The sequence below is a fragment of the Pyrus communis genome, chromosome 15 (assembly GCF_963583255.1).
Source record: "Pyrus communis chromosome 15, drPyrComm1.1, whole genome shotgun sequence".
Taxonomy (NCBI): domain Eukaryota; kingdom Viridiplantae; phylum Streptophyta; class Magnoliopsida; order Rosales; family Rosaceae; genus Pyrus; species Pyrus communis.
The window spans coordinates 7,094,206-7,118,424 of NC_084817.1; the positions used below are offsets into that span (position 1 = coordinate 7,094,206).

Here is a 24,219-nt window from a genome sequence, read left to right on the forward strand (position 1 = left end):
TTTGATTTTGTCTTGCAACCACATCTTGTTTCTTCTCTTTTCTTCTTTGGAGTTGTCTTTTTTTTTAGTTTTTAGTTTTTTATTTTTTAATTGAATAAAAACCTTCACAAGAACAACAAAATTGTTTTTTCTTTAGTACACCTAACCTGTTTTTATTCTCTCTGTTCTTTCTCACGCTAAATCCAACAATTCTACCATATGCATTGTAGTAATTATATGCATCATCCTCATTACCAAAAGTCATCCCCAACGAAATATCACCAACTTTGCTTGTAAATTCTCCTTTTTCTTCATTTTGATCCAAGACTTCAAAGCTTTTGGAATCTGAATCTAAATGTATACAATCAATTGATTCTTAATTTGGCATCACTGGAAGATGAGGATGAAACTCATCATCTTGGTGTTTCATCTGTATAAGCATCAAATTACTTAATATTGAATTAAATTGACACCCTATAATAATCCTAAAGACCAAATAGATGGGAGTTGCGTACCTTTTTCTAGTTGGAGAAAAATAACAGATGAAAAATCTAGAGAAAAATAGCATATGAAAAACCAAGAAGATGTGTGCGCAGAGTCTATTTGTATTAAAAAAAGAGAGTTTTAAGTTTTAATTTTTAATAACATATTTAAAAAGAAAGGATAGATATGGAGGTAAATGAGTAAAAGTAAGATTCTCTCCTATTAATTAAAGCAGAAAAAATTTAAAAAAAAATTAAGCTTAATTAGAGTTAGTGTGGATTATGCATGGAAAGCATTGAAATTAGGGGTGAAATTTTTTGCCAAATTACCATATCAACCGAATTACCAACCATACCATACCAAAGTTGTGCCAAAAAATTTGTACCATTGGTAATGGTACGGTAATAGTATTCAAAACCATTACCAGTGGTATACCGTACCGTACCACTATTTTTAATATTATATCATTTATTTATTCATTTATATATATACTTAGGTATTATTATCATTATATATGCACTTTTTATTTTTTTTCTTAGTCATTTATCCAATCATCTCACCCTCTAACCTTTACTTTCCCAATAAAAAAAACCCAAGCCTTCTTGTGCTACGACTCTTCATCTTTTCACTGATCTAGCCATCAACTTCATCTATGTTGCTCCCGTTTCGGCAACTCTCTCTTTCTTCGCAGTCCATCTCATCTTCTCCTTCATCAAATTGGGATGCCTTTCTCATTGGTTTCGTCTATCAAGTTAATATTTGTACAATTTTAAAGAATGTAGAGATGGAATTTAGGAATCTTTTAACTATTTTTTTTAGGGATGTTGGGTTTTTCAACAATTCTTCTATCTGTTTACTTCTTGTTTCTTAAATGAATCTTTATAAAATTTTCATAATTAAATAAAAAAAGTTTTAGAAACCTAAAGAAAGTGACCAAAACACGTTTGGACCTTGAATTGGGTTAAAAAAAAAATCAAAAAATTTTGGCGAAAAAGAATGGCCCAAAACAAAGTGGTAATTACCATTCCATACCATGCCAACCGAACTATTTGGCATGTCCAAATTCGGTATACCAAAAGTTTGGCATGGTAATGGTAATAGATTTTATCATAGCAAAAGTTTGGTATGGTAATTGGTACATGGGTTTTGGTACGGTAATCGTACCAATACCACCCGTAATTGGAATGGGTGATAAGCATACCCTAGAGTTAGTCTGGGTGAGCAAAAATGCACCCTGTGTAAATATAAAATCTTCTTTTATTTGCATGTAAAATACATTTTTTACAGATTGAAAAAAAAAAAACAATAATGCTATTCTTACCATATTTTTGTTCCATAATTGTGTACCACCTTATGTGGCACCTAAATTAATTAGCATTTAATTTCAAAATGTTAATCAATAATTAATAAAAAATTGTTAATTAAATGATGATTTTAGTATATGAGGAGTCTTCTACTGCCACCTAAGATTATTTATATGTTTTAATTAATAAAAAGATTGAAATTAAACGACGTAGCTTGTCCAGCTTATTTGTCACCTAAGATGGTAAAAAAAAATTGTGGTATATAAATGTGGTAAAAATAGCATTACTCTTAAAAAAAAAAAAACCCCCCACAATTGCTAAAATATTAAAATTTTCATTAAGAAAAAATTAGCATAAGATTAGCTATCTCATTTTTAAATTCTGACTTCGCCCCTGATAAAAGTTATTACAAGTAATTATAAAAAAAGAGTGCATGAATTTATAGTGAATGATTAATAACTATTGAATCTAACATTTAATTCCCAGTTGTTGATTGCAGCTACCATTTTCTCTCTCTCTCTCTCTCAATCTAACTTGATTTGAACTAAAATTTTCTACCACTTACAAAAAAACACGTACTATACTATTTGTGTTATGTCACAACTGAAAATTAGGCCTGTTTTAGGTAACCCTTCTATTCCATCACTCTAACCTTTCCAGAAAAAGAATCTAACTTCAGTTTGGCAAACAAAGATCTTCCTCTGGGTTTTCCCCTGACCTCCGTACTTACCCATATCCGGTAAAAAAAACAGGATTTCCTTTCACCTCAGTAAATCTTCACTGAAATTCAAGAACAGAGAGTGACGTCACGCGGTAAATTTCGACGTTTAAGGTTGCGGTGAAAACAGAATCCAAAAACAGTAAAAACTAAAAAGCAAATCCAAAGCCCCAAAAAATATTATAAAAAAAAAAGAAAAAAAAAGGAAAAAAAAAAAATTGAGGGCAAGGGGCAGCTGGCGGCGGATCAACAAAACAACCTGTGCTAGTGCTTATCGGTTGGGTGTGTGAGATCCAACGGTGAGCAACAGACCTCACCGTTTGATCCGACGGTGGAGAAACCAACCGCGTTTTACGAAGCCAACCCATGAATCCGTCATCCGCACAAATACATCCTCCCCTTGCCCCCGCAGCCCAAGCCCCTCCCCCCTCCCTTCTACTTTCTATCTCTAAAACCTCCAGATTCGGAAAGACTCTCTCTCCTTCTCTCTCTAGAACTCCCAGTCTCTCTTTCTCTCTAGACTCTCTCTTTTTCTCTCTTCCTTAAGTTCGGATTAAACTGCGTCCTTTAGCGGAAGGAGAGAGAACAAAGAGTGTGTTTTTGTGGTGTGAGGATGCAATCGAACGGCTCTGATTCGTCGGTGCAACAGCAGGAGCAGCAGCAACAGAGTAATAACCATAACCAACGGCCGCAACAGGCGCAAGCACAGACGCCGCCGCCGCAGCAGTGGATGGCGATGCAGTACCCGACGGTGGCGATGGTAATGCAGCACCAGATGATGCCGCCGCAGCACTACGCGACTCCTCCACCTCCGCCGCAGCACTACATGGCGTACCACCAGTACCAGCAGCAGCAGCACGTACAACACCTCCAGCAGCAGCAGCTGGGATCTGGCAGCGGCGAGAATAAGACCATCTGGGTCGGTGATTTGCACCATTGGATGGACGAGAGTTACCTTCACACCTGCTTCGCTTCCACCGGCGAGGTCTATGAATCTCCTCTCTCACTGCTTTTTCTCTCTCCTCTTTATATATTCACGTACACATATTTGTATGGATTTTTTTTACTGGTAGCATGATTATTCATATTGAAGATGAAAATTTTATTTTGATTTATTGTAAAAAAAATTGACATTTGGGTTGGAAGTTGGATGCTTTGAGGTTTCTGCTTAATTGGGTTGCAAGCATTTTGTTGATTTTTTGCATGGTTTAATTGTTCATTTAATTTTCGTATAATTCTGTATTAAGTTTTATGGGTCAGAATATTTATCTGAACTCATTCGGTATACATGATAAAAACGCTGTAACTTTTGTGACTCATATAGCCAGTTTCTCCAATGCACAAATTAGGGCAAACATAAGCAATATAGTTCGGCGTACCAAACAAGGCCTGAAAGTGTTAAAAGCTAAATCTAATTAGTTATGAACTAAAGAGGGGAAGATTCCCCTTCGGTGGCTAATTTTGTTTGGGAATATGCAAGAAGAACACTACTTTTCTGCCCTTTTTTCTCATTTGGTATTTTGGGGCAATTCTAAAATTGTACTGGAAGTCGTTGCACTAGTTCATAAAAAGTAAAACTGTTGGTGATTGGAGCATCTTTTGAGTACATATTGGAGCCAATTACTAAAAAGGAAACCCAAAAGGTACAAAAATGATGAATATATTTTGACTAAATACATATATGTTGTTCTGTTTTCTAATCGAATATACAAAATAATACGGCCTTCATAAGGAATTCTCTGGCCGATGTACGGTAGATATAAAAATTATGGTATTTGTTTGGCCTGGTCGGAAAGATTGTGTACATTTGTTTCTTATTTTCTTTCTTCCGTGAAGCCGTGGAGTTTTCAGAGAACAAATTGTCTTATATTTCCAGTGAAACTGATTTCTTGAAGAAATTGTTGCCTATTGTTTCTGTCTATGTAATTGATCATTACTGCCCTTTTAGATAACATGTATTTCTTATGTCGTGCAGATTGCCTCCATCAAGCTTATTCGCAATAAGCAGACTCTTTTATCCGAGGGCTACGGCTTTGTGGAATTCTTTTCACATGCAACAGCTGAGAATGTTCTACAGAACTACGCTGGCATTCTAATGCCCAACACAGAACAGCCCTTCCGTCTGAACTGGGCTGCATTTAGCACGGGTGATAAGCGTTCAGATAATGCTCCTGATCTTTCCATTTTTGTAGGAGACTTAGCTGCAGATGTTACAGATAGTTTATTGCACGAAACTTTCTCTAGTAAATATCCATCTGTTAAAGCTGCAAAAGTCGTCTTTGATGCCAATACTGGCCGTTCAAAGGGTTACGGTTTTGTGAGGTTTGGGGACGAGAATGAAAGGTCACAGGCTATGACTGAAATGAATGGTATCTTTTGTTCCAGCAGGCCTATGCGCATCGGTGCTGCAACTCCTAGGAAATCATCTGGGTATCAACAACAATACTCTTCACAAGGTATTTAGTTCTACTTTTAGATAAGGAGGGGTTTAGTTCTTCTCTTTGGTAAGTAAGGTATTTGCGTCTACTTCTTCTCTCTCTGAAGTTGTGTTTTGGTCCTCCAAATCTTCTGTGCATTAGTAAGGATTTATATGAATGTCATGTTGTAGTTTTACCTCCATCATGGCATATTTGAATTTATTGCTAGAAATATGCACTGCTTCTTTAAGGTGTTTTAAGTTCATTTTGGCAAGTAGCTAAACTGATGAAATCTTTCTGGAATAGTTGTAATCATCAATCGTCTTCCATTTGTTGGACTACTTTTGAAAAGCTATTTGTAATTTTCTAGTCCTTTGTGATCTATACTCCGGCAAATTAGATACCGTTTCCAAACGATGGTTTCAGATTATGAAAGAGGCTAATCTCTGCAAGACCATGGCTTTAATGTTAGTTCTCTTTTATATGCTTATATTTTGTGCTTTCTGCAGGGGGTTATGCTTCAAATGGTACACCAACCCAGGGATTCCAATCTGATGGAGATTCTACAAACACGACAGTGAGTCTTCTAGCTTTCATGGTTTTTTAACCAATTGAGACTGCGCTTCTCTCTAGTCTCTACAACCTTTGCTGATGAATGTGTCATTTGTAGATATTTGTCGGGGGGCTTGATCCTAATGTTACTGATGAAGATCTCAGGCAGCCCTTCTCTCAGTATGGCGAGATAGTTTCTGTTAAAATACCAGTTGGAAAAGGATGTGGATTTGTACAATTTGCTAACAGGTAAACTGTTTGTCATGATGTTGGTCTGCAACACTGGTGGTGGTATAGTTTTTACTTGACAACGAGTTGGGACGTGATCCTTTTGACCTCTTGTGACAGAAATAATGCTGAGGAGGCATTGCCGAAACTCAATGGCACAGTAATTGGCAAGCAAACAGTCCGACTTTCATGGGGACGCAATCCAGCAAATAAGCAGGTATTATTTCTCTCTTTTCAAAACCCCCTCCCCAAGTCCACAACAAAATTGTGTGACGAAATACAATTGTAATGCCTCTATCATGCCATTAGTTTTTATTTTCTCACGAATCTTTTGTTTTCCTTGGTTTTGATTTTCAGCAGTTCAGATCGGATTTTGGTAACCAATGGGGAGGTGCCGCCTACTACGGAGGACCTGTTTATGAAGGTTACGGCTATGCTCTACCACCACATCATGACCCTAGCATGTATGCTGCAGCTTCGGCTGCATATGGAGCTTATCCGGTGTATGGCACCCACCAACAACAAGTAAGCTGAGACAGCAGCTCCTGTGCACGGTAGCAACCTACCAACAGCGAGGGAACCGAGTAAGCTGCATAAGTAGTTTAGAAATCAGACTCAATGGATCTGTAATTTGCTTGGTTCTCTAGAATTCTTATAAATCCCTCTAATTCTGGAGTGGAACTGAATTTTGATAACTTGAGGTAGTTATGCAAGGATTTCATTGATCATTTCTTTAGATTTACGTAATTTTTAGGGAAACTATTATTCGATCAGCACAGGGCCTCCGTGAATTGAAAATGTGCGAGATAATCTTTAGCATGCTAGTGCAAAGTTGCACTTGTGTTATGTTCTACACCGGGCTGCAGTCGCGATTTTAGGGTGAAGGCCTGAACAAGTACTGCAGAAGGCCTTGCCACAAATGGAAGGCAAATTTGAGAAAGCATTTTTTTAGCATGCTTGTCTAAGGTTGCATGTTTTGTTGCCACACTGCAAGTTCTTTTCTTGGATTTACTTGCATTTTGTCTAACAATTCGTTCCAAAAGTATTTTTACCAAAAAGTGTTTTTAGTAATTTTAAACACACTTATAAATGAGCATTTACTCCTCAATTAAACTTGTCGCAGTATTCCACTACCCTACCATGATGGGATAGTTGAAAATAAAGGCTTAATTTATGGTAAAGGTAGAATTCCCTACAATTCCACAATTCTCAATATACTACTTCAATTCTTTATTCTTGTCAATAAGGAAGTATTATAAGATTACAAGGGAGCAATATTCGGAAATAAATCAAAACAATCTTTTTGTCAACAAGACAAGGAAACCTAGACCAAATCATATCAAACCTAATTAAATCATATCCCTAAAATACGTTCCTTTTGCCACTTAGTACTACGGTCTAGTGATATTCCTCTTCACTGGTAAGTGAGAGGTTTTAGGTTCGATTCTCGCCAAAGAACCGCATTATTGTAAGGCTAAGCCTATCCCTTCTCCTTATTGTAGATAATATCGATTCTTTCAACCAAAAAAAAAAAAAATCCTTTTTATTTTCCAACGACAAGAGCTTGTGGGCTATGGAAAAACTGAGAAATGGTAACTTGGATCCCAAAGACTTCAATTAAGTCACCTCCAAAGGGAGGAAAACAACACAATCTCTCTAAATTTTACCAAAATCATCTCAAGCACTTACTAACTTGAGCCTCACACTATCTTTTCCACAAACACTCCCCTCGTTTAATTCTCTCTTTGGTGGCAAGCGAAGATTGGAGGACCCAATTTTTTTCGCTCCACACATGAGTTTTATGAGTTGGATTATCTATCACTGAACTACATGCAGTAAACATGACAAACCAATACATATTTTATAAAGGGAAATTGGCACTCCAAAAATCTCATTTTACACTCCTCATAAGTGTATCTTTCTTTCTAGATATAGAAAGTTGGAAGTGTAGAATGAGAAATTTAGAGCGCCAATAACAATTCCCTTTATAAATAACCAAAAGTGTTTCTATATAGTTTAACATAAAAATTTTAGAATGCGCTTTGTTTTTGTTAAACGTTTCAGTATGCATATTACCTTCTGGAGAAACATTTTCAATTAGAATAATATGTAGCATGTTAGTGTTAATAATAATTGTCAACAACCATCATCATCATCATCATTGTGCAGGACCTAGTTTTATATTTTACTGCTCACATTGGCGTACGATCAAGCCATAAACGGACTCAATTCTAAGTACCATGAGGCTTAGTGAAAAAGCAAACAATAACAAATTTAGGTGGCAGGTGTTGGAATCTTGGGGCGCACAACACCCTTCAGTTGGGTTGGGCATTCGGGAGACATGGGGAACCAAAATTTAGCACAAATTGAAAAATGAATTATGCAGATCTCTACTTAATCCTTGCAGTAAAATGTGACTAAATGTTGTTTTGATCACCTCAAAGAGCTGTTGAACTTGGGTTTGTCAATATATTTGTGATGATACTCGCAATTTGTCATAATGGTTTTTCGCGTGAGGATTTTAAGTGTTGTCTTGCATCTAAAATTGGGAAATTTTGCTTAATTAATTTTAGAGTTTGAAGTTTAATTTTTTAATAGAATCAGAGCATGTTCGTTCATGTGTGAAATTTGACTATTAAACGCCAGAAGATGTGTGAGAATGTAAATTATTTTCTCTACTATCACAAAGTTTAAACACCTTACCACATAAAACTTTTCCTTTGCGTTTGTATGCCCTAAAAGTAGAGGTTAAAAAGAAATCATATCCTTCGGGCAGCTCATAGCTCCAAAGACAAGCACATGGCAGGAAGCTGATTGGTCGATGCCCAGAGGAATTCCACAGCCATGTGACACATCCCACCAAGAAATGCGATCCTCCCTAGCGGCAAGAAAAATTTCTTTGCAATCCGAACATAGATAATATATCACATGTTATTATATACGTAATGAAAAATTTTATTTTTTTTAAATTATTAATTTTTTAACGTAAGTATCTTACCATTTATATAATAACATGTGTATATTATCCTGTGTTATAGACACATTACGAATTCTCCCCGGCAGCCCTTTGGTTAATAAGAGGCATTTTTTAAGTGTGATAACGGAACACAAAATGTCATAATACAATTCAATAAATTTCTTTTTAGTTTCCAACGAATTAATATTTAATATGTTTTCTCAGACAATATTATCTAAACTTCAGAATGACTAACTCATGGAATGTATTATTCCAATTGTTGTACCGGATTGTGTAGCTGAAAAATCTCTCGGACTTATCAGAAGATTAAGAATAATTAAACAAAATTAATTACGTAAGATCTTCTGTTTAATTAATTACGTAAGATCTTCTATTACTTAATATGGTAATGGGCTGTCGAGGTGCAATCCTCTCTCTCCAACACGTTTCCAATGGCACACCTTTCTCTTTACTCTCTCTCTCCTCCTATTTCCTACCCACCTTCTTGTCATCCACTTCACCGGCGAATCTTCGTCGTTGCTTCCAGGATCCACGCAGCCTCCGCAACTTCCACCTCCATTTCACACGCGCAGCCGAAGGTCGTCGTCACGAGAGAGCGCGGCAAGAACGGCAAGCTCATCGCCTCCCTGGTGCGCAATTCTCTCCTCCTCTCTCTCTCTCTCTCTCTCTACCTCTGTATCTGACATTTTTTCCTGTGATTTTGCTGAAAGACTGGAAATTTAGCTGTTTGTACTGCGTTGGATTTCTGGGTTCTACATTTCGTAATTGTACTCTGTTGCCGCCCTCTTTCTTGCATTTTCGGATTTGATCTCCTGAAATGTGAATTACTCTGCATTTACTGTTTGAGTGGTTACTGTCAAAATTGTGAAAGAATTTGGAATTGTTTTCGGGCTGCGGTTTAGCTTTGGATTACCAGTTAGGTGTTCGATGAAATGCGAACGTGATTGGCTCTTTGCGGCATTTTGTTCTTCAGCATTTGTAAATCATCAATTTTTATTTTTTTTCCATTTCCACCGTTTTTCGAAGGTTTAATTCTTTGACATTCTCCAACACATTCACATTTGAAAATTTTGAGTGCAGGCCAAGCAGGGAATCAGCTGTTTGGAGCTTCCGCTCATTGAGCATACACGGGGGCCAGATCTGGATAGGCTTTCTACAGTATTAAGTGGTAAATTCTTCAACTTTCTTCTCCAATTTGTTGATGTCGTTGAGTAATTTCACAGATAATGCAACTAAGTTGACTGCCTCGCATTCTAGTTAGCCCCATTTTTCCCTTTGGGCCTCAAACTTCAGCTCCATGTTTCCAAATTTCTTTTTATAAAGTTTATGTTGTTTCCTGTGTGTATGAAAAAAATTTGTGGACGGATTCTCTTAATTTGATTACATGCTCACCTAGCGTAGTCTAAACAAATGTACAACTATTTTCTAACCAACTTTCTTCATTTAATGATCCTTTTTGGCTGCAGATACTACATTTGATTGGATTGTCATAACGTCCCCTGAAGCGAGTTCAGTCTTCTTAGAGGCCTGGAAGTGAGAGAGAAAACTCGATAAATAAAACCCTGGCACATTTTGCATTTAAAACTTGTTCATACAAATTGGTAATTTAATTTTGTCTAAATTTTAGACTCTGTCTTGTTATTTACTTTCAGGGCTGCTGGAACTCCAAATGTTACGGTAGGGGTCGTGGGGGCTGGTACAGCAAGCATATTTGAGGAAGTAGTACAGTCATCGAAGCGATCCCTCAACATTGCTTTTGTGCCATCCAAAGGTGCGTATGAATTAGTGTAGGCAACAATGTAGTTTTGTACAAAGTATATTATTGCCTGTTATGCTTGCTACAATTAATGTGAAGGTCCCAGAAAGATGAACTTCATCTTAAAAACATTGCGAAAGCACTGGAGAATACTGATAAAATTAAAAACTCTCCAAACATAGATGCATTGAAGAATGAGAGGCATTGAATAATGAATGTCTGAACAAAAGTTTTTAAATGTGAAGCAAAAGTTTTCTAGATTCCTGAGCTTGATTTTATCATCCTTTTCTTTTGTTTAATTTATGACTCAATATTGTGGGTATGCTCTCCATTCCACTATTGATTTTGATTATTGGTCTTTTTTGTTTAATAATCGCCGCACAGCAACTGGCAAGGTCTTGGCTTCAGAGCTTCCTAAGAATGGGAATGAAAAATGCACCGTTTTATATCCAGCTTCTGCAAAGGCCAGCAATGAGATTGGTATGTGGAATGCTTCAATTTCGATGCCTGCTTCTTTTGGATAGAGTTTTTATTGCTTTCGCCATTTTAGGATTGTGCATGTTCATGATTGCAATCTTTTATGATTGGGCATGTTCATGATTGTGATCTTTTATGAGTCATTTTTTCCTTTTCCGTAAATGAATAGTTATATTTGTTCCTTTACGTTATACAATTTTGGCATTCATAGAGTATATCACGTGATGAAGCCAAGACTTTGGTCAATGTTGTGCTGATAGCGGCTTATAAGATTATGTGCACTGTCACTTGTCTTTGATTCACCCTTTTCATCTTGTTATATTTGTTTCAGAGGAAGGCCTGTCCAATCGTGGGTTTGAGGTCACAAGGCTAAATACATACACAACGGTATGCTTACTCAACTTTGGCATGCAAGTGTGGTCTCCTTATATTGGTTCCATGGAAATTTTCTACGAATTTTTTTTTAAGTGATCTATAATTTTTACTTTTTATTTAATGGTTCCATGAAAAATTTCTTATAGATTAATGACAAGATATTTACACTTCTCCTTTCTATACTTATTGTCATCAATTGATCATCCTTTCTATGTGTTTCTGATGGATACGATAAAACATAATTTCTCTTTCCAGGTCTTTGGTTGCAAATTATAGTTGTCCACCATAAAATTTAGTACATCATTCAGGATCAAGAGGCATCCCTGCTCCTCTTCTCAATCATTGCCTTGCTCTAGTCTAATGTGGACATTTGGAGTTTGATATGTTTGTTTGAACCTTTTTGTTATAGTTGCAGGTTGGCAGTTGAATGTGATATTAGCACTAATTGAATAGGATTACTGGTTATAGCTAATGACTTATTTCAGTCATAACTTAACAATGTTTCTTGGGATCTTGGGATACTTACTTTTAGGAATCTGTTCATCATGTCGACCAAACAGTTTTAAAGCAGGCACTCTCCGCCCCTGTCATAGCAGTTGCTTCTCCATCAGCTATTCAGTAAGTAACCAGTTGAGCTACTTAGAGGTATTTCACTAGAGACTATAGTACCAATCATTAATTTTGTTTTTCACTATCTGTTTTCTCCAACAGTGCCTGGGTCGGTCTTATTCCAGAGTCAGAGCAATGGAGCAATTCAGTTGCCTGTATTGGTGAGACAACTGCTAAGGCTGCTAAGAAATTAGGCCTCACAAATGTTTACTACCCAGCAAACCCAGGTCTTGAAGGGTAATATTGACTTTTCGTTACTGTATATTATATCTGGTATGACGAGATGGTGAATTCAAATATGCCCTATAGTTTTCATTGTTCGGATTTTCCCCTGATGATTGTTGTAGTAGGCTACTATGAGATGCCTTCTTATATCCTTTTTTTTTTTTTTTTTTTTTTTTTTTCTTTCTTAACCTTTTTGTTTTGGACAACAGGTGGGTGGGTAGCATACTTGAAGCGTTGCAAGCAAATGTGCGTCTGTAAATTTGTAGGCAGTCTGTTTTTTTAAGGTAGAATTTTCCTCCTGCGCTACGGTTTAGTAACTTGCATCCTCTCTTTTCCTGTGGTTGTATAGATTAAATAAGCCGCGTGTCTTCAATTCTCTCCCAGGCCCAGGCAGGCTGACCAGGAGATCGCCGGAGCAGAAATTGAGGCAGCAAGAACTCACAAATGGAAAGTTGAATTTCCTAGTTTCTGCATAAGGTAGCTGTAAAACGAGTATGTAATATTTGCAAAGAGCAGGAATGGGAGATGTCAAGATATTCAACAACCCAAGGGGATCATATTCATTAGGCAAAGCTTCTTTCTGGCCCGTGAATAGGCGATTGGATCATATGTGGAAAGAAAGCTTACTCTTGTATATGTAAACTTCGTTTACTCAATTACGCTGTGCAACATCAGTTTTGCTGCTTGTTTGACTGCAGTTCATGTGTAGTAGCGAGGACACGATTGTAATTCTTTGTACATTTTATTCTTATAATCAAAGCTCATTTTGATTGTTCGTGTTTTTTACTGATGAATTCTGCTGTTTTATGGACATCGGGTAGATGAACTTGTAAGTGCTGAAATTTGTGTCGCGCCTAAGAAAGTTTTTGTGCTGAAATTTACTCCTTGAGGTTGTCCTGCCAAGGCTGTAATTTTATTAGCTTTCTTCAATCCATGCTGACTTCCAGTTTAAACTGGAGAACAAGAAGACTCATCTAAGCGAACTCACGATTTGGAACGAGGAGGATTCGCAGATCTTCGAGAATTAATCGAGTTTTTGAGGTTGTTAATTTGGTGATTAGCATTGCATGATATGATCAAAAAGGCTTAATTTGGTGATTAGCATTGCATGATATGATAAAAAAGGTGAAGTGGTGGCTGGAGGGGAGCAGCAAATTACATGCAAGTAGTGTAAGCTTCATCTTGACCAATGATCAGTTCAAGAATACCAAATTACCAATTGGTATTCACAATTTTTAATATTTATATTGTGGGTTGAGTTGAAACTTGACGAGTACATTTACTGATTGAAAGAATATGAGAATTTTGACGAGTAGATTTATTGCTAGATTATGAAGTATTAATGTATAAAATCTGTAGAATTTGTGAATAATTGACGAGTGCATTTATGCATGCAACGAACGTACATTTGGAGTGTTTGAATAAAAAGAGCCTACATTATAATGCTAGACACACTAAGTTTTCGTTATTTGTTAAATTTCTTTTTTACTAGGTGGTGCTACATAAATCAAATTCATGTACTAAATGGCGCTTCAAATTCATATATAGTGTTTTTTATTATAACTATTAATCAAATTCCAACTTGAATAAAAATTTTGATTGGTAGCACATCATTTGGTGTACTAATTTGGCGCAAAAAAATAATTTTGCACTCTTGCTAGTTTTATGTATTTTCTATAATTTTTCTTTACTTTTAAACGAGACAAATCTTCCTCTTATCCATAAGCTTGTAACCAAGGTTCTAAAAGACTCTAGGCGATAGTCAGACGAAAGGCTGAAACCTAGAGCCTAGGCGGATTTAAGTAAATCTATTATATTTCGTATAAATAAGTGTTTGCATATACTTTAAATATATATAATTTCATCATAAACTATAAAATAGAATGATATATATATTATGAAGTGTTGGAACACAATGAAAACATAGTGTGTGCTCATTTAAGTATGCAACAAGTCTCTTACAATTTATTGAAAAAAATAAAATGCAAAATGAAAGTTATCTATTTTTTGTTTAAGTGAGTCGCAACCTAGGCACCTAGGCAGGTGCCTAGGCTGGTCTGGGCAAGCTAGGCAGGAGCCTAGGTGGTCTAGGCGGGCGCCTTAGCAGGTCTAGGCGCCATTTCTTAATTTTCAAACGCCTAGGCATTAATTGGGCGGTGGCCAACTTCCTAGGGGCTAGGCGGCACTAGGCAGGAATTTTTAGAACAATGCTTGTAATAGAAAAATTGATAATATATGAAACATTTTCATCCAACCAAAATTTCAAACAACAAAAAACCCAATAGATGATATTAAACCCAATGGATGATATTACATGATCACCTTGGTCATTGTTTTAATTATTAAACAAAAATATATATGGTTACAAATCATAATACTTTTTGAATTTAGATTGTATATATCTGGATATTCAGATAATTAACGTAGGATTAATCAATAGCAGTAGTGCAGTTGGGAAATTGATATGATTAATTAGGAGGAAGGTGGAAGTTTCCCCTGAAGAAAAGATGAGATGAAGGTAAGTGATCGCTGCGGTTGATAGCTGGGAACCATATGACCTGCTCCTCTTATTGTGGTAAATGTCAATCCCTTGTACCCAGCCACATATCCTCCAACCTGCCAGCCCATTGCACCATAATTAAGGAAAATGTGTCTTCCCATCTTGCATTGACATGTATAATTAATATACGGGGTTACGCTTTTGTACCATATCTACATGTTACAACACATATTTTATCTGTTAATACTAAATATATTCTAAAATATAAACAAACTCATCATCTACCCATATTATAGATGTGGACTAACAGCAGCTGTTGTAGCAATTGCTCTATACTCAGCTTCAGTAGATTAACGAGACATTGTGTTTTGTTTCTTTGAAGACCAAGATATTGGATTGTGTCCCATGAAAACAACCAATCTAATTGTGGATCTTCGACCATTGGGATTCCCAGCCTAGTCAGCATAACTGAATGCATTTAACTCCAGTGCTCCTTTAACATACTGAATGCCATAATTCAGCGTACCTTTATAAGGTATCTAAGTATCATTTTCACAGCCAAATAATGTGACTCCATAGGGCAATGCATGAACTGACACACCTGGTGCACAGAGCATGCAATGTTAAGTCTTGTAAATGTGATATACTACAAAGCTCCCACTATGCTTCTGTATAGCTTAGGATTGTTAAAGGGTACTCCATCATCCTTAAGAAGTCTGTTATAAAGTAAGCAAGGGGTAGCACAGAGCTTTGACTGATGCATTTCTATTTTTGTTAACAAATCATTGACATATTTATGCTGAGACAAAATCAATCCTTCTGCAGTCTGTGTAATTTGAATGCCAAAGAAGTAGTTTTGAAGTCCCAAATCCTTGATATCAAACTTCGTTGCTAATGCAGAAATAATTTCTTTTATGGCATCATTTGCACTCCTTATGATGATTATATCATCCACATAAAGTAGGAGAATCACCACCTCAAAACCAACATGTTTAATAGATAGTGATGTGTCTGCATAAGTGGTTTGAAAACCCAGAGAAGGCAAGAAATTTGTAAATCTCTCATTCCATGCCCTTGGAGCCTGTTTTAAACCATATAAGGACTTGTGAAGTTTACAAACTAAGGTAGAGTGTAAGGAATTCACAAAGCCATGAGGTTGTGCCACATACACCTCTTCTTGCAAGATTCCATGCAAAAATGCATTTTTTACATCGAGTTGTCTCATAGACCATCCAAAATGTGTAGCTAAAGGAAGAACAAGCCTTATTGTAGTAGGCTTAACCATAGGACTGAATGTTTTACCATAGTCTATACCTACCTCTTGATTGAATCCCTTTGCCACAAGTCTAGCCTTGTACCTTGAAATGGTTCCATCTGCATGTCTTTTGATCTTAAATACCCACTTACACCCCAAAAGGTTTCTACTTGATGGTAAAGGAACCAAAGACTAAGTGTTATGAGAGTGTAAAGCTTGTATTTCCTTTTCCATAACAACAGTGTTTTCACTTGTGATAGACATTGGTAGACATTGGTTTTAAATAAGCTTCAGAAATGGAACTTGTTGGAAGTACAAATGATTTTTTGTGAAAAAGAAGGATATGGAAAATCACACTCATCAAATATGACATGTCTAGAAATGTAAATCCTCTACGAACTAACTTCAAAGCATATGTATCCGTTGTATTTAGATGCATATCCTAGAAAAATGCATTTTTTGGTTTTTGGTTGTAACTTGTTACTGGTATAAGGCTTCAATAATGGAAAGCATGCACAACCAAATATCCTGAGGTGTTGAACTTCTGGAATTGACTGAAATAAGACCTCAAATGGTGATTGATTATGTAAGGTTGATGATGGCATCCTATTAATAAGGTATATTGCAGTTTGACGTGCAAAAGACTAGAAAATGGCAGGTTTAGACGCATTTTATAACACTGTGATTGAGGTTTCAACAATGTGTCTATGCTTTCTTTCTGCCAACCTATTAAGAAAGGTAATTTGCAAAATTTTCCTTGTAAACATGAGTGACACAGTGAAGGTGATACATCAGAGGGTACTGAAATATTAGACTTTCTAAGTGTAGTTGAAACAATAGAATTAGAGGGGTGACCTAGCCTGCTATGCCAGAAACTGGAAAGTCATTTGTTGTCCAAGAAATCAAACTTTGAATGCTTGATGCTGAATTATAGTTGGTCTTGATATTGGTATTAAATATCACCCATTACTACACTAGCCCTTTATAAACTCCTCTCTGTGGCTTTGTCCTGAATCCAGAAATTAAAAACATCAAAGATTAACCAGCAATTATTATCTAGACAAATCCTATAGTATAGATCACAAGTTCTGAGTAATTCTTCGAACATATAGGACCAAATTAAGCTTTAAGGGTTGTATGGGTGTATGAATTAGAGAATATCCAATATGTGATATTGGTAGACATGCACCATTTGCAGTTTTAATTGTCTCTGTGGATGGGAAAGAAGTAGCCAAGGATAGATTCTGCAAATCAGCAATGAAATGGTTTGTTGCTCATAAGTCTATAAACCAGAATTGTTGAGAAGAAGCATTAGAGTTTAAAGGAGGTTGTGAGGAAGCCACATGCATTGCAGTTATTTGATGAGCATTTCCAAATACATTTGCATTTCTGAAGTGACAAAATTGAGCAGTATGGTTCTTCTTGCCATATATTTGACACCCTTCAAGTACTACTGACATTATCAGTATTTTTGAATCTGCATCTATCAACAAGATGTCCAAATTTTCCACAGATTTGATATGCTAAATGTGTTGGAGGTGCACCAAGAATGCCAAAAGCAGAATTATTATAGTTGTTTCTTGAACTTCCAAATCGAAAATTAGAATTGTACTTGGAATTATAGTTGAATTTGCCTATGCCCTTGTTCTTGTTATAGTTATTCTTGAAGTAGGTAGGCTGAGTGCCCCCATCATAAAAACCAGAAGATTGAGTACTTGAATACCCTTTATTCGAATTGCCAGAAAACCTTTGGTTGTGATTACCAAAGTACTCTTGGGATGAAAGTGATGAGTTCTTGGAACTAGACTCAGAATTCTTGGCAACCATTGCATAGAGAAATGGTGTAACAATAGTGTTTTCAACCATTGCTTCTTCAGCAAGCAATTGGGATCTCAAATTTTTGATAGATATAACACTTTCTCTACCTCTAATGATAGACCTTATAATATTATACTCCCCTGGTAAGCCATTAAGTGTTAATATGGCAATATCATCAACTTCGAATAATACTCTACAGCTGCTAAATATTCTCAAGCTTCCTTGATTCTCTGCAAATACTAGGATATTGAATCAGTGCCTTTCTTGATATTTTGCAACTCAGATTTCATTTGGAAAATAGTTGCATGAGTGACAATGGAAAATTGTTCTTTGAGCCGATTCCATAAATATTGAGAACTTGTGCTTCCAATAGCACATGACACAGCCGATGAAGATAATGCAACAGTAATGAGTTGCATCAAGGCATGATCATACATTTTCCAAATCTTGTAGGCATTGGTTTCGGTTCTTGATGATGAATCCCCATAATCTACTTCAAATTCCCTTAAACCAGATGAAACAAATCTTTCAGGACAAGGGTTAGACCCATCTAAGAACTCCATAATTCCATGGCTTTCGAGTATCAACTAAATATGAAAAATCCAAGTAAGATAGTTGGAATCATTGAGCTTGGCAGTCATAGACGTAGAAACAGTAGAGATAAGAGATGTGATGGGTGATTGCATGATTTGTAATTGATTGGCAGTCACCATTGTAACCTTTAGTTGAAGAATTGTGAATGAGATATGATCAAACACCTGGAATGCACGACCTAGACAAAGAAAGAACTCAGAAACTTTAGTTTCAAGATCAAGAAGTAGAGAAGAAGAAGATCTTGAATGGCGGAAGCAAGAAATTCAAGATCGAAGTAATCTTTCAAGCAAGAAGAGCTTGACAGGTGAAAGATACCATATAAAGCAACATATTGTGTTGCAGTAATGCAGTAACAATGGAGGTTTCAAAGAGAGAGAAATGTAGAAAGAGAGAGGAATGAATTCTTGTATACTTTCTTATTAGAGATACAAAGCTTACATGAATTGTTATATATTCTTCTAACTAATAAGGCTTGCTTGCACACTATGTCACAACAATCTCAACAACCTTTAACTACCTTATAATAACCATACTAATCTATTGACACATGGCATCTTATCTAACCATTCATCTTATACTGTTATCACATGTCACCCTGTTTATGTTGTTCACGTGTTTAGCTTGAAAATTCCTCACACGTGAGGGGGTGTGTTGAGAATGAATCTCACATTAATGGGAAGAGGGACGTTGCATGGGCTTAAAAGTAAGTTGGACTACTCTCCACATATTGTCATTTAGTTGTACGGTGAAACTTCAACTTTCTTCACTAATAACATCCACCTCCCAATTACTTATTTATTTCCGAATGATTGTGGTAAAATGTAGTCACAAAGATGTGGACGTTAAGTACCTGTCCATTTGAATACCAGGCTCGCCATGGAGTTTGTAGGGGCAATTTGAAAGTGTTTATGGCGTATCTAGAAGATGTGACTGGTACTCTCCCATCAATATCTCCACTGCAGATTGCATTTAACATGAAATCTCAGCTGCTATATATAGATTAGTAAAATGTAATTGCAGTACATAAGCATATGTTTATATCTATGTAACATGCTGATATAATTAATTATACTTAATCAATTGTTTAATGAAAATTAATCTTCTGAAGAGGAAGGGGAACATTGGGATCACTACACTATCTTACATCAATTCAAGGGTTTCACCTGTATATCCATAAACTTATCCCGCTTGCTATAAGCTGCTTTATGGTGGGTAGAATGGTGGTTGGGCTGTCTGTCCATCCAACTCCACTAGAGGCAACGATTAAAAATGACAGTTAGTTATATAAAACACGTTTCTCTCGTAAAACCGTCTAACAATATCGTTAACAAACAAACAAAAAAATAAATAAATAAAATAACGGTCTAACAATATAACATAATTTATTAGTGGCAATGGAACTCAGGGCCGAGGTATTCCCTAGCCTCCAACCCCTACGTGCTCCCTTCATTTTTTTTGTAATTACCAATTTATGAAGCATTTTAGCAAATTAAGCATCATCACTAAAGTCATCCTGCACTCTTTTAAGTACATATATGCATAATGACATTTTTAGGGTGCCAGTAACACCTAAAAACGACTCTTGGTATAGTGCATAATTCATGTACAATTAAGCAATAAAGAAAGTTTGTCCGAAAGCATATCATATACCCGCAAGCTGACCACTCTGTAGGTTTTGCATGAAGAGCCGCTTGAACCTCCTTAAGATTTAGATAGGTTTTCACATAATTGTCAGAGCATGGATCAAAATCATCAATCTGTATCAGGATATATAACATACCATCCCAATTAATCATTATTTGAAGGTTTAATTCAGTCAAATGCATATTATTCCTTTAATATTAAGCTCTAGCTACAGATAGACTTACAGAAGATTTTGAGAGAGATTTAGTGGGTTCTGATGTTTTGCAAGGGGGAGCATAAATGTTGTAAATATCAACATTTCCAAGCTCCTCCTCAACTTGACTTCGATATTTGTCACATGCGCTGGAGAAATCGCCTGAAGAAAAATCACAATATTTGTGTATCCCTGCATTCGTCTCGTCGGAATTCATAGAATGTGTCCACACATAATCGTAAATCCCCAGTTCACCAGTACTATCATCGATCCAAGCATTTCCAATCTGTATGAATAATACGTGAAATTTTTTAGTGCGACGATCACATCGGCACATGGTACTGATAATAATTTGCGTTATGACATGGATGAACAATGAAATTGATATTTCATAGGTTATGATGATATTAAACATATACACTTTTCATAACCTGAATGGATTAGTAACACAACGTGGTGATTTGGCAGACAAACATTACTTAAACAACAAGATATTATTATATAAACTCTACGTAGAATTAATGAATAATTACTCACTGCAATTCCCTTGAGATTGATTTTTGTTTGCTTCGTGACTTTGTTGTTTAAGAGAATGGTGGAGGCAAGTTGAGGTACGTAATGACCGGCGTAGCTCTCTCCGGTGATGAAGAAGTCTCTGGTTTTATATTGGGGAAATCTCTCCAGCCAGTTTACAAGAAATTTATAGGAGTCCTCTGCTGTTCTCTTGTCACCCACGTCTCCATAGTCGGATGTTGTGTATGAATATGAGAACCCAACTCCTGCTGGTGACTCCAAGAAGATCACGTTTGCCACTGCCACACATTTTTATGGTGCTTATTATCATAATGAGTCTAAAGTTAGCGTGTTGCTTCAATACTACGGGTATTTTAAACGTTGTTTGATTTCTACAATTGTTAAATTCTCTATTTTCAATCTCAGCTTCTTATTTTTTGTACCAGTGTTACGTCCTATTAAAAATTTTTTTTGCTAAAGTTGACAGAATTTTTGTAACTATTTGGGGAGAGAAAGGACATGTAGTGCTCATTATTTAGTTGCTTGATTAATTAGTAATTACCGTTGTTCCAAGCGTAGTCATTTCTGAATAGTGTCTTTCTATCATTATTGACTCTGAAGGGTCCAATTTCTTCCATGGCTCCATATCCCAAAGATGAGCATCCTGGTCCTGCATGTACACAACAGAAATCATGCACAAGAATATTGGAGGTGCGTGGCATCGGTGTAGTATGAAACTGTTGGCTGATATTAAATGACAAGTTAGCATTGAGGTCGTGCATCACCAAAGGAAATGTTAAATTTTAAGTGGATTGTTTGTAATAAAATTTGGCAAATAGAGGCTTCAATCGATATATCAATTCTATGTGGATTAACATAAATATTGTATGTATGAAATATGAGATATGGCCATGTCAGCATTGAGTTTTTTTTTTTCTTTTCTTTTTTGAGAAAAAGCATTGAGTTCTTAGAAGATGGTGTATCTGGCTGCTGGTTATAGTGACTACTTGGAGCTAAGACAAGTTTGTTAGCTCTGATTTTTAAGCCATCTAAGAGCTGTGAACAGTTGGAGGTGGCAGTGTTGTAGCATGAAATTGGTTTTAGTATGACATGCAAGGTTTCTTCTTTCCTCAGTATGGTTTTCATAGCATGTAGAATTTGCAGTGTCAAATAATGTATAATTGGAGCAACTTTTGGCTCTGCTAGCTTGTTATCATACCACATACATAAAATTAATCAAGGAATAACTTAAACTTCAGTCACAATCCAAACAATTTCCAAATTTTGGGATTTGTGTCATGTAATGGGAGTTAACCACTAGTTCATGATTAAACAGTAATTAGACTTCATAACTTCATACTAAATTAGCCCGTCCCAAGTAGTTGTGGCAAGAACAATGTGAATTGCCAAAAGTACTTTCGTGCGTGTCTTGCATGTGTTTTCCTTTCACGAAGAAAGGAAATGGTATGCCCACTACAAAGTGGGAATGAGACTATACAACACATTACATGGCTCAAAACCATTCAAACAACTGGGTAACAGTTATTTTCATACCAATAGAATCTTCTAGCATAGTGGCATGGACATAAAGTATCTTCATTTGGTGGTGGACCTTAACTCTTTTCGGTTTTCACGAGTAAACTATTTAATGGTGCTCTAGAATATCAAATATATCAGAGTTTTTAACGGTTAGATTTTAATTTTATACTTTCAATCAAAGATCTAAAGATTAAAAAGTTTGAAATATCCGATACTCCAAAGTATCATAAAAAAGATGATATCCTCAAGAATTATACCACTCAATACGTGTTACATTTATATGTATTGGAAAACACACTACATGCATACAGGGACAGTTGGTGTTCAAGAGCACAAGATTAGTGGAAATTCTTGCAAGCTAGTGTTGTCCACCTAGCTAGCAACTTGGCTGGCCAGGAAATACATGGGATGTAAACCCCATATGCATATCATTCTTTTTGACTTTAAGCACTAGTTGTATATATCGTGGTTGCTTACATCAAATTTTATGATGATATATAGCTAAACAACAAACCGACCGATATCGTCTTAAGTCCATTATTATAGTGGTTCTAGCTGTTTTCGAGTGTTCTTTTCCCTTAAAATAAGATTGCTGTCACAAATGATGATGTTATCATGTTATCCATGGATTTGTTGTTTTCTTATTCAAATTAACTAAAACTTACTCCGAGTGGTTATATACATTTTGACCAAAAAACAAAAAAAGTGGGTCTATAGTTTGTTACGAATAAATGTTTAAATAAAAATTTTCATGTATAGCTTAATAATATATTCGCTGAAGCTGGCATTATATATACCTATAGGAGATTTTCACCGTGATTTCGGATATGTGACATATGGTCGTTCCTAGTTTTTTTTTTACTGGAATGATGTCCTACAAGTTACAAGTGCCATAGAAAGTGATAGAATATGATAATACATACATCTTTTCTTAGACGTCAGCCGGATATGTTTAAGTTGTAGACTCATGTCACTTTAAATTAAGAAGGTAAGAAACTTAATGACAAACTTTATAAGCACAAGCATAATCCACCATCAACATCACTGATATATTTTAGCTTAACCACCTATTACAAGGTGTTGAGTTTTATTACAAAAAATGTCAGTGATATTAGGGGTGGATACTCCCACATATTAATTGTATATTAATTGTCGTATGACTGATATGAAATCATATTCTCTAACACTTCAAGAATAGAATAATTGTATAGTAAAACTTCTAAGCAATATTTACCTCCATTTAACCATAGCAACAAAGGTTTAGTTGATGAATCCTGGGGCGACTCTACAAAGTAGTAGAACAATGCTCTCCCGGCTCTCTGGTCTACAGTAACATACCCTGCATATTGGTCAAAGTTTACGCCTTGAGGTTGTCCTGGCAAATAACCAATCTTATCAGCTTCCTTCAACCCATCTTGGAGTCCAACATAAACTGGTGAAAATTGGTCATCGGCAACATTTGAGCCATCCCATAAGTCTGCCCGAGGAGGATTCGCAGATTTGCGAGACTTAATCAACTTGTTGAGGTTGTCGATTTGGTTGGCGTTGCATGATATGATGAGAAAGGTTAACTGGTAGCTGGAGAGGAGAAGCAAACATTTAAGTAGTGAAAGATTCATGATCTCCAGTAATTTTGTTGCTTGAATATGCTGGTGGACTAGTAGCATCAAACGCTAGCTTTTAGTATTTATAGGAATAAAGTCAACAACTGAAAGTTTGGGAGGAGAATACTAAGGCCTTAGCTTTGGGACAACATACAGCATATATACCATGACCTGTGGCCATCCACATCCTATCATTGTCAAAAGATTCAAGAAAGCTTTTTCTTCGGACATAAATATGCGGATCGAAACCATATGCATCTAGCTTAGAATTAGAGAAAAAAGGATGTTTAAGAGTCATTGTGTGGCATAGTACTCAACGCTGTCACATGATGGTAGTAGCGGAGCTACACTAGGGCAATGGGTGTTCACGATCCCAAAAACCTAGTGTTTTTTCTTTTGCAATTTTTTTCTTGACCCCTTAACCAATGCAGATAGTACCTAATTTGATGGTTTAGTTGG

At 36.1% G+C, this 24,219-nt stretch overlaps 3 protein-coding genes across 6 annotated transcripts; 2 read left to right on the forward strand and 1 right to left on the reverse strand.

Moving 5' to 3' along the window:
* The first annotated feature begins 2,910 nt into the window (after positions 1 to 2,910).
* LOC137718444 (polyadenylate-binding protein RBP47-like) lies at positions 2,911 to 6,409 on the forward strand. Of its 2 annotated transcripts, none has more exons than XM_068457996.1 (6): positions 2,911 to 3,469; positions 4,460 to 4,940; positions 5,411 to 5,478; positions 5,572 to 5,702; positions 5,802 to 5,898; positions 6,039 to 6,409. In XM_068457996.1, exons 1-6 carry the CDS (start codon positions 3,098 to 3,100, stop codon positions 6,213 to 6,215), a joined length of 1,326 nt encoding a protein of 441 aa, XP_068314097.1. In that variant the 5' UTR covers positions 2,911 to 3,097; the 3' UTR covers positions 6,216 to 6,409. The 2 variants fall into 2 exon arrangements, with proteins under 2 accessions (XP_068314097.1, XP_068314099.1); XM_068457998.1 differs by having other exon boundaries at positions 6,042 to 6,409.
* Positions 6,410 to 9,042: 2,633 nt separating this feature from the next.
* On the forward strand, positions 9,043 to 12,884 carry LOC137718352 (uroporphyrinogen-III synthase, chloroplastic-like). 3 transcript variants are annotated; one of them, XM_068457882.1, is made up of 10 exons: positions 9,043 to 9,287; positions 9,739 to 9,826; positions 10,125 to 10,191; positions 10,311 to 10,429; positions 10,799 to 10,894; positions 11,223 to 11,278; positions 11,799 to 11,884; positions 11,978 to 12,112; positions 12,310 to 12,346; positions 12,450 to 12,884. In XM_068457882.1, exons 1-10 carry the CDS (start codon positions 9,090 to 9,092, stop codon positions 12,456 to 12,458), a joined length of 891 nt encoding a protein of 296 aa, XP_068313983.1. In that variant the 5' UTR covers positions 9,043 to 9,089; the 3' UTR covers positions 12,459 to 12,884. The 3 variants fall into 3 exon arrangements, with proteins under 3 accessions (XP_068313983.1, XP_068313982.1, XP_068313984.1); XM_068457881.1 differs by having other exon boundaries at positions 9,044 to 9,287; positions 12,310 to 12,384; positions 12,485 to 12,884; XM_068457883.1 differs by lacking the exon at positions 9,043 to 9,287 and adding an exon at positions 9,311 to 9,636 and having other exon boundaries at positions 12,310 to 12,384; positions 12,485 to 12,884.
* A 1,502-nt stretch (positions 12,885 to 14,386) lies between these two features.
* Positions 14,387 to 23,839, reverse strand: LOC137718410 (serine carboxypeptidase 1-like). The gene is made up of 8 exons (XM_068457952.1): positions 23,391 to 23,839; positions 21,180 to 21,287; positions 20,642 to 20,916; positions 20,136 to 20,390; positions 19,918 to 20,024; positions 19,431 to 19,517; positions 19,118 to 19,223; positions 14,387 to 14,716 (listed from the first exon to the last, which is right to left on the reverse strand). The coding sequence occupies exons 1-8, from the start codon at positions 23,821 to 23,823 to the stop codon at positions 14,573 to 14,575; spliced, it is 1,515 nt and encodes a 504-aa protein (XP_068314053.1). The 5' UTR covers positions 23,824 to 23,839; the 3' UTR covers positions 14,387 to 14,572.
* Positions 23,840 to 24,219: the final 380 nt, after the last annotated feature.

What these genes read in the sequence shown, in the direction of transcription:
- LOC137718444 (XM_068457996.1), top strand. Translation starts at nt 3,098, where the DNA reads ATGCAATCGAACGGCTCTGATTCGTCGGTGCAACAGCAGGAGCAGCAG. An exon ending in GCTTCGCTTCCACCGGCGAG is followed by an intron (nt 3,470 to 4,459) that starts GTCTATGAATCT and finishes TATGTCGTGCAG; the next exon opens with ATTGCCTCCATCAAGCTTAT. An exon ending in TTTGTACAATTTGCTAACAG is followed by an intron (nt 5,703 to 5,801) that starts GTAAACTGTTTG and finishes CTCTTGTGACAG; the next exon opens with AAATAATGCTGAGGAGGCAT.
- LOC137718352 (XM_068457881.1), top strand. Translation starts at nt 9,090, where the DNA reads ATGGCACACCTTTCTCTTTACTCTCTCTCTCCTCCTATTTCCTACCCA. An exon ending in GTCTTCTTAGAGGCCTGGAA is followed by an intron (nt 10,192 to 10,310) that starts GTGAGAGAGAAA and finishes ATTTACTTTCAG; the next exon opens with GGCTGCTGGAACTCCAAATG. An exon ending in GCTTCTCCATCAGCTATTCA is followed by an intron (nt 11,885 to 11,977) that starts GTAAGTAACCAG and finishes TTTCTCCAACAG; the next exon opens with TGCCTGGGTCGGTCTTATTC.
- LOC137718410 (XM_068457952.1), bottom strand. Translation starts at nt 23,823, where the DNA reads ATGCTACTAGTCCACCAGCATATTCAAGCAACAAAATTACTGGAGATC. An exon ending in GTTGCTATGGTTAAATGGAG is followed by an intron (nt 21,288 to 23,390) that starts GTAAATATTGCT and finishes GTGTACATGCAG; the next exon opens with GACCAGGATGCTCATCTTTG. An exon ending in TCAATCTCAAGGGAATTGCA is followed by an intron (nt 20,391 to 20,641) that starts GTGAGTAATTAT and finishes TTATTCATACAG; the next exon opens with ATTGGAAATGCTTGGATCGA.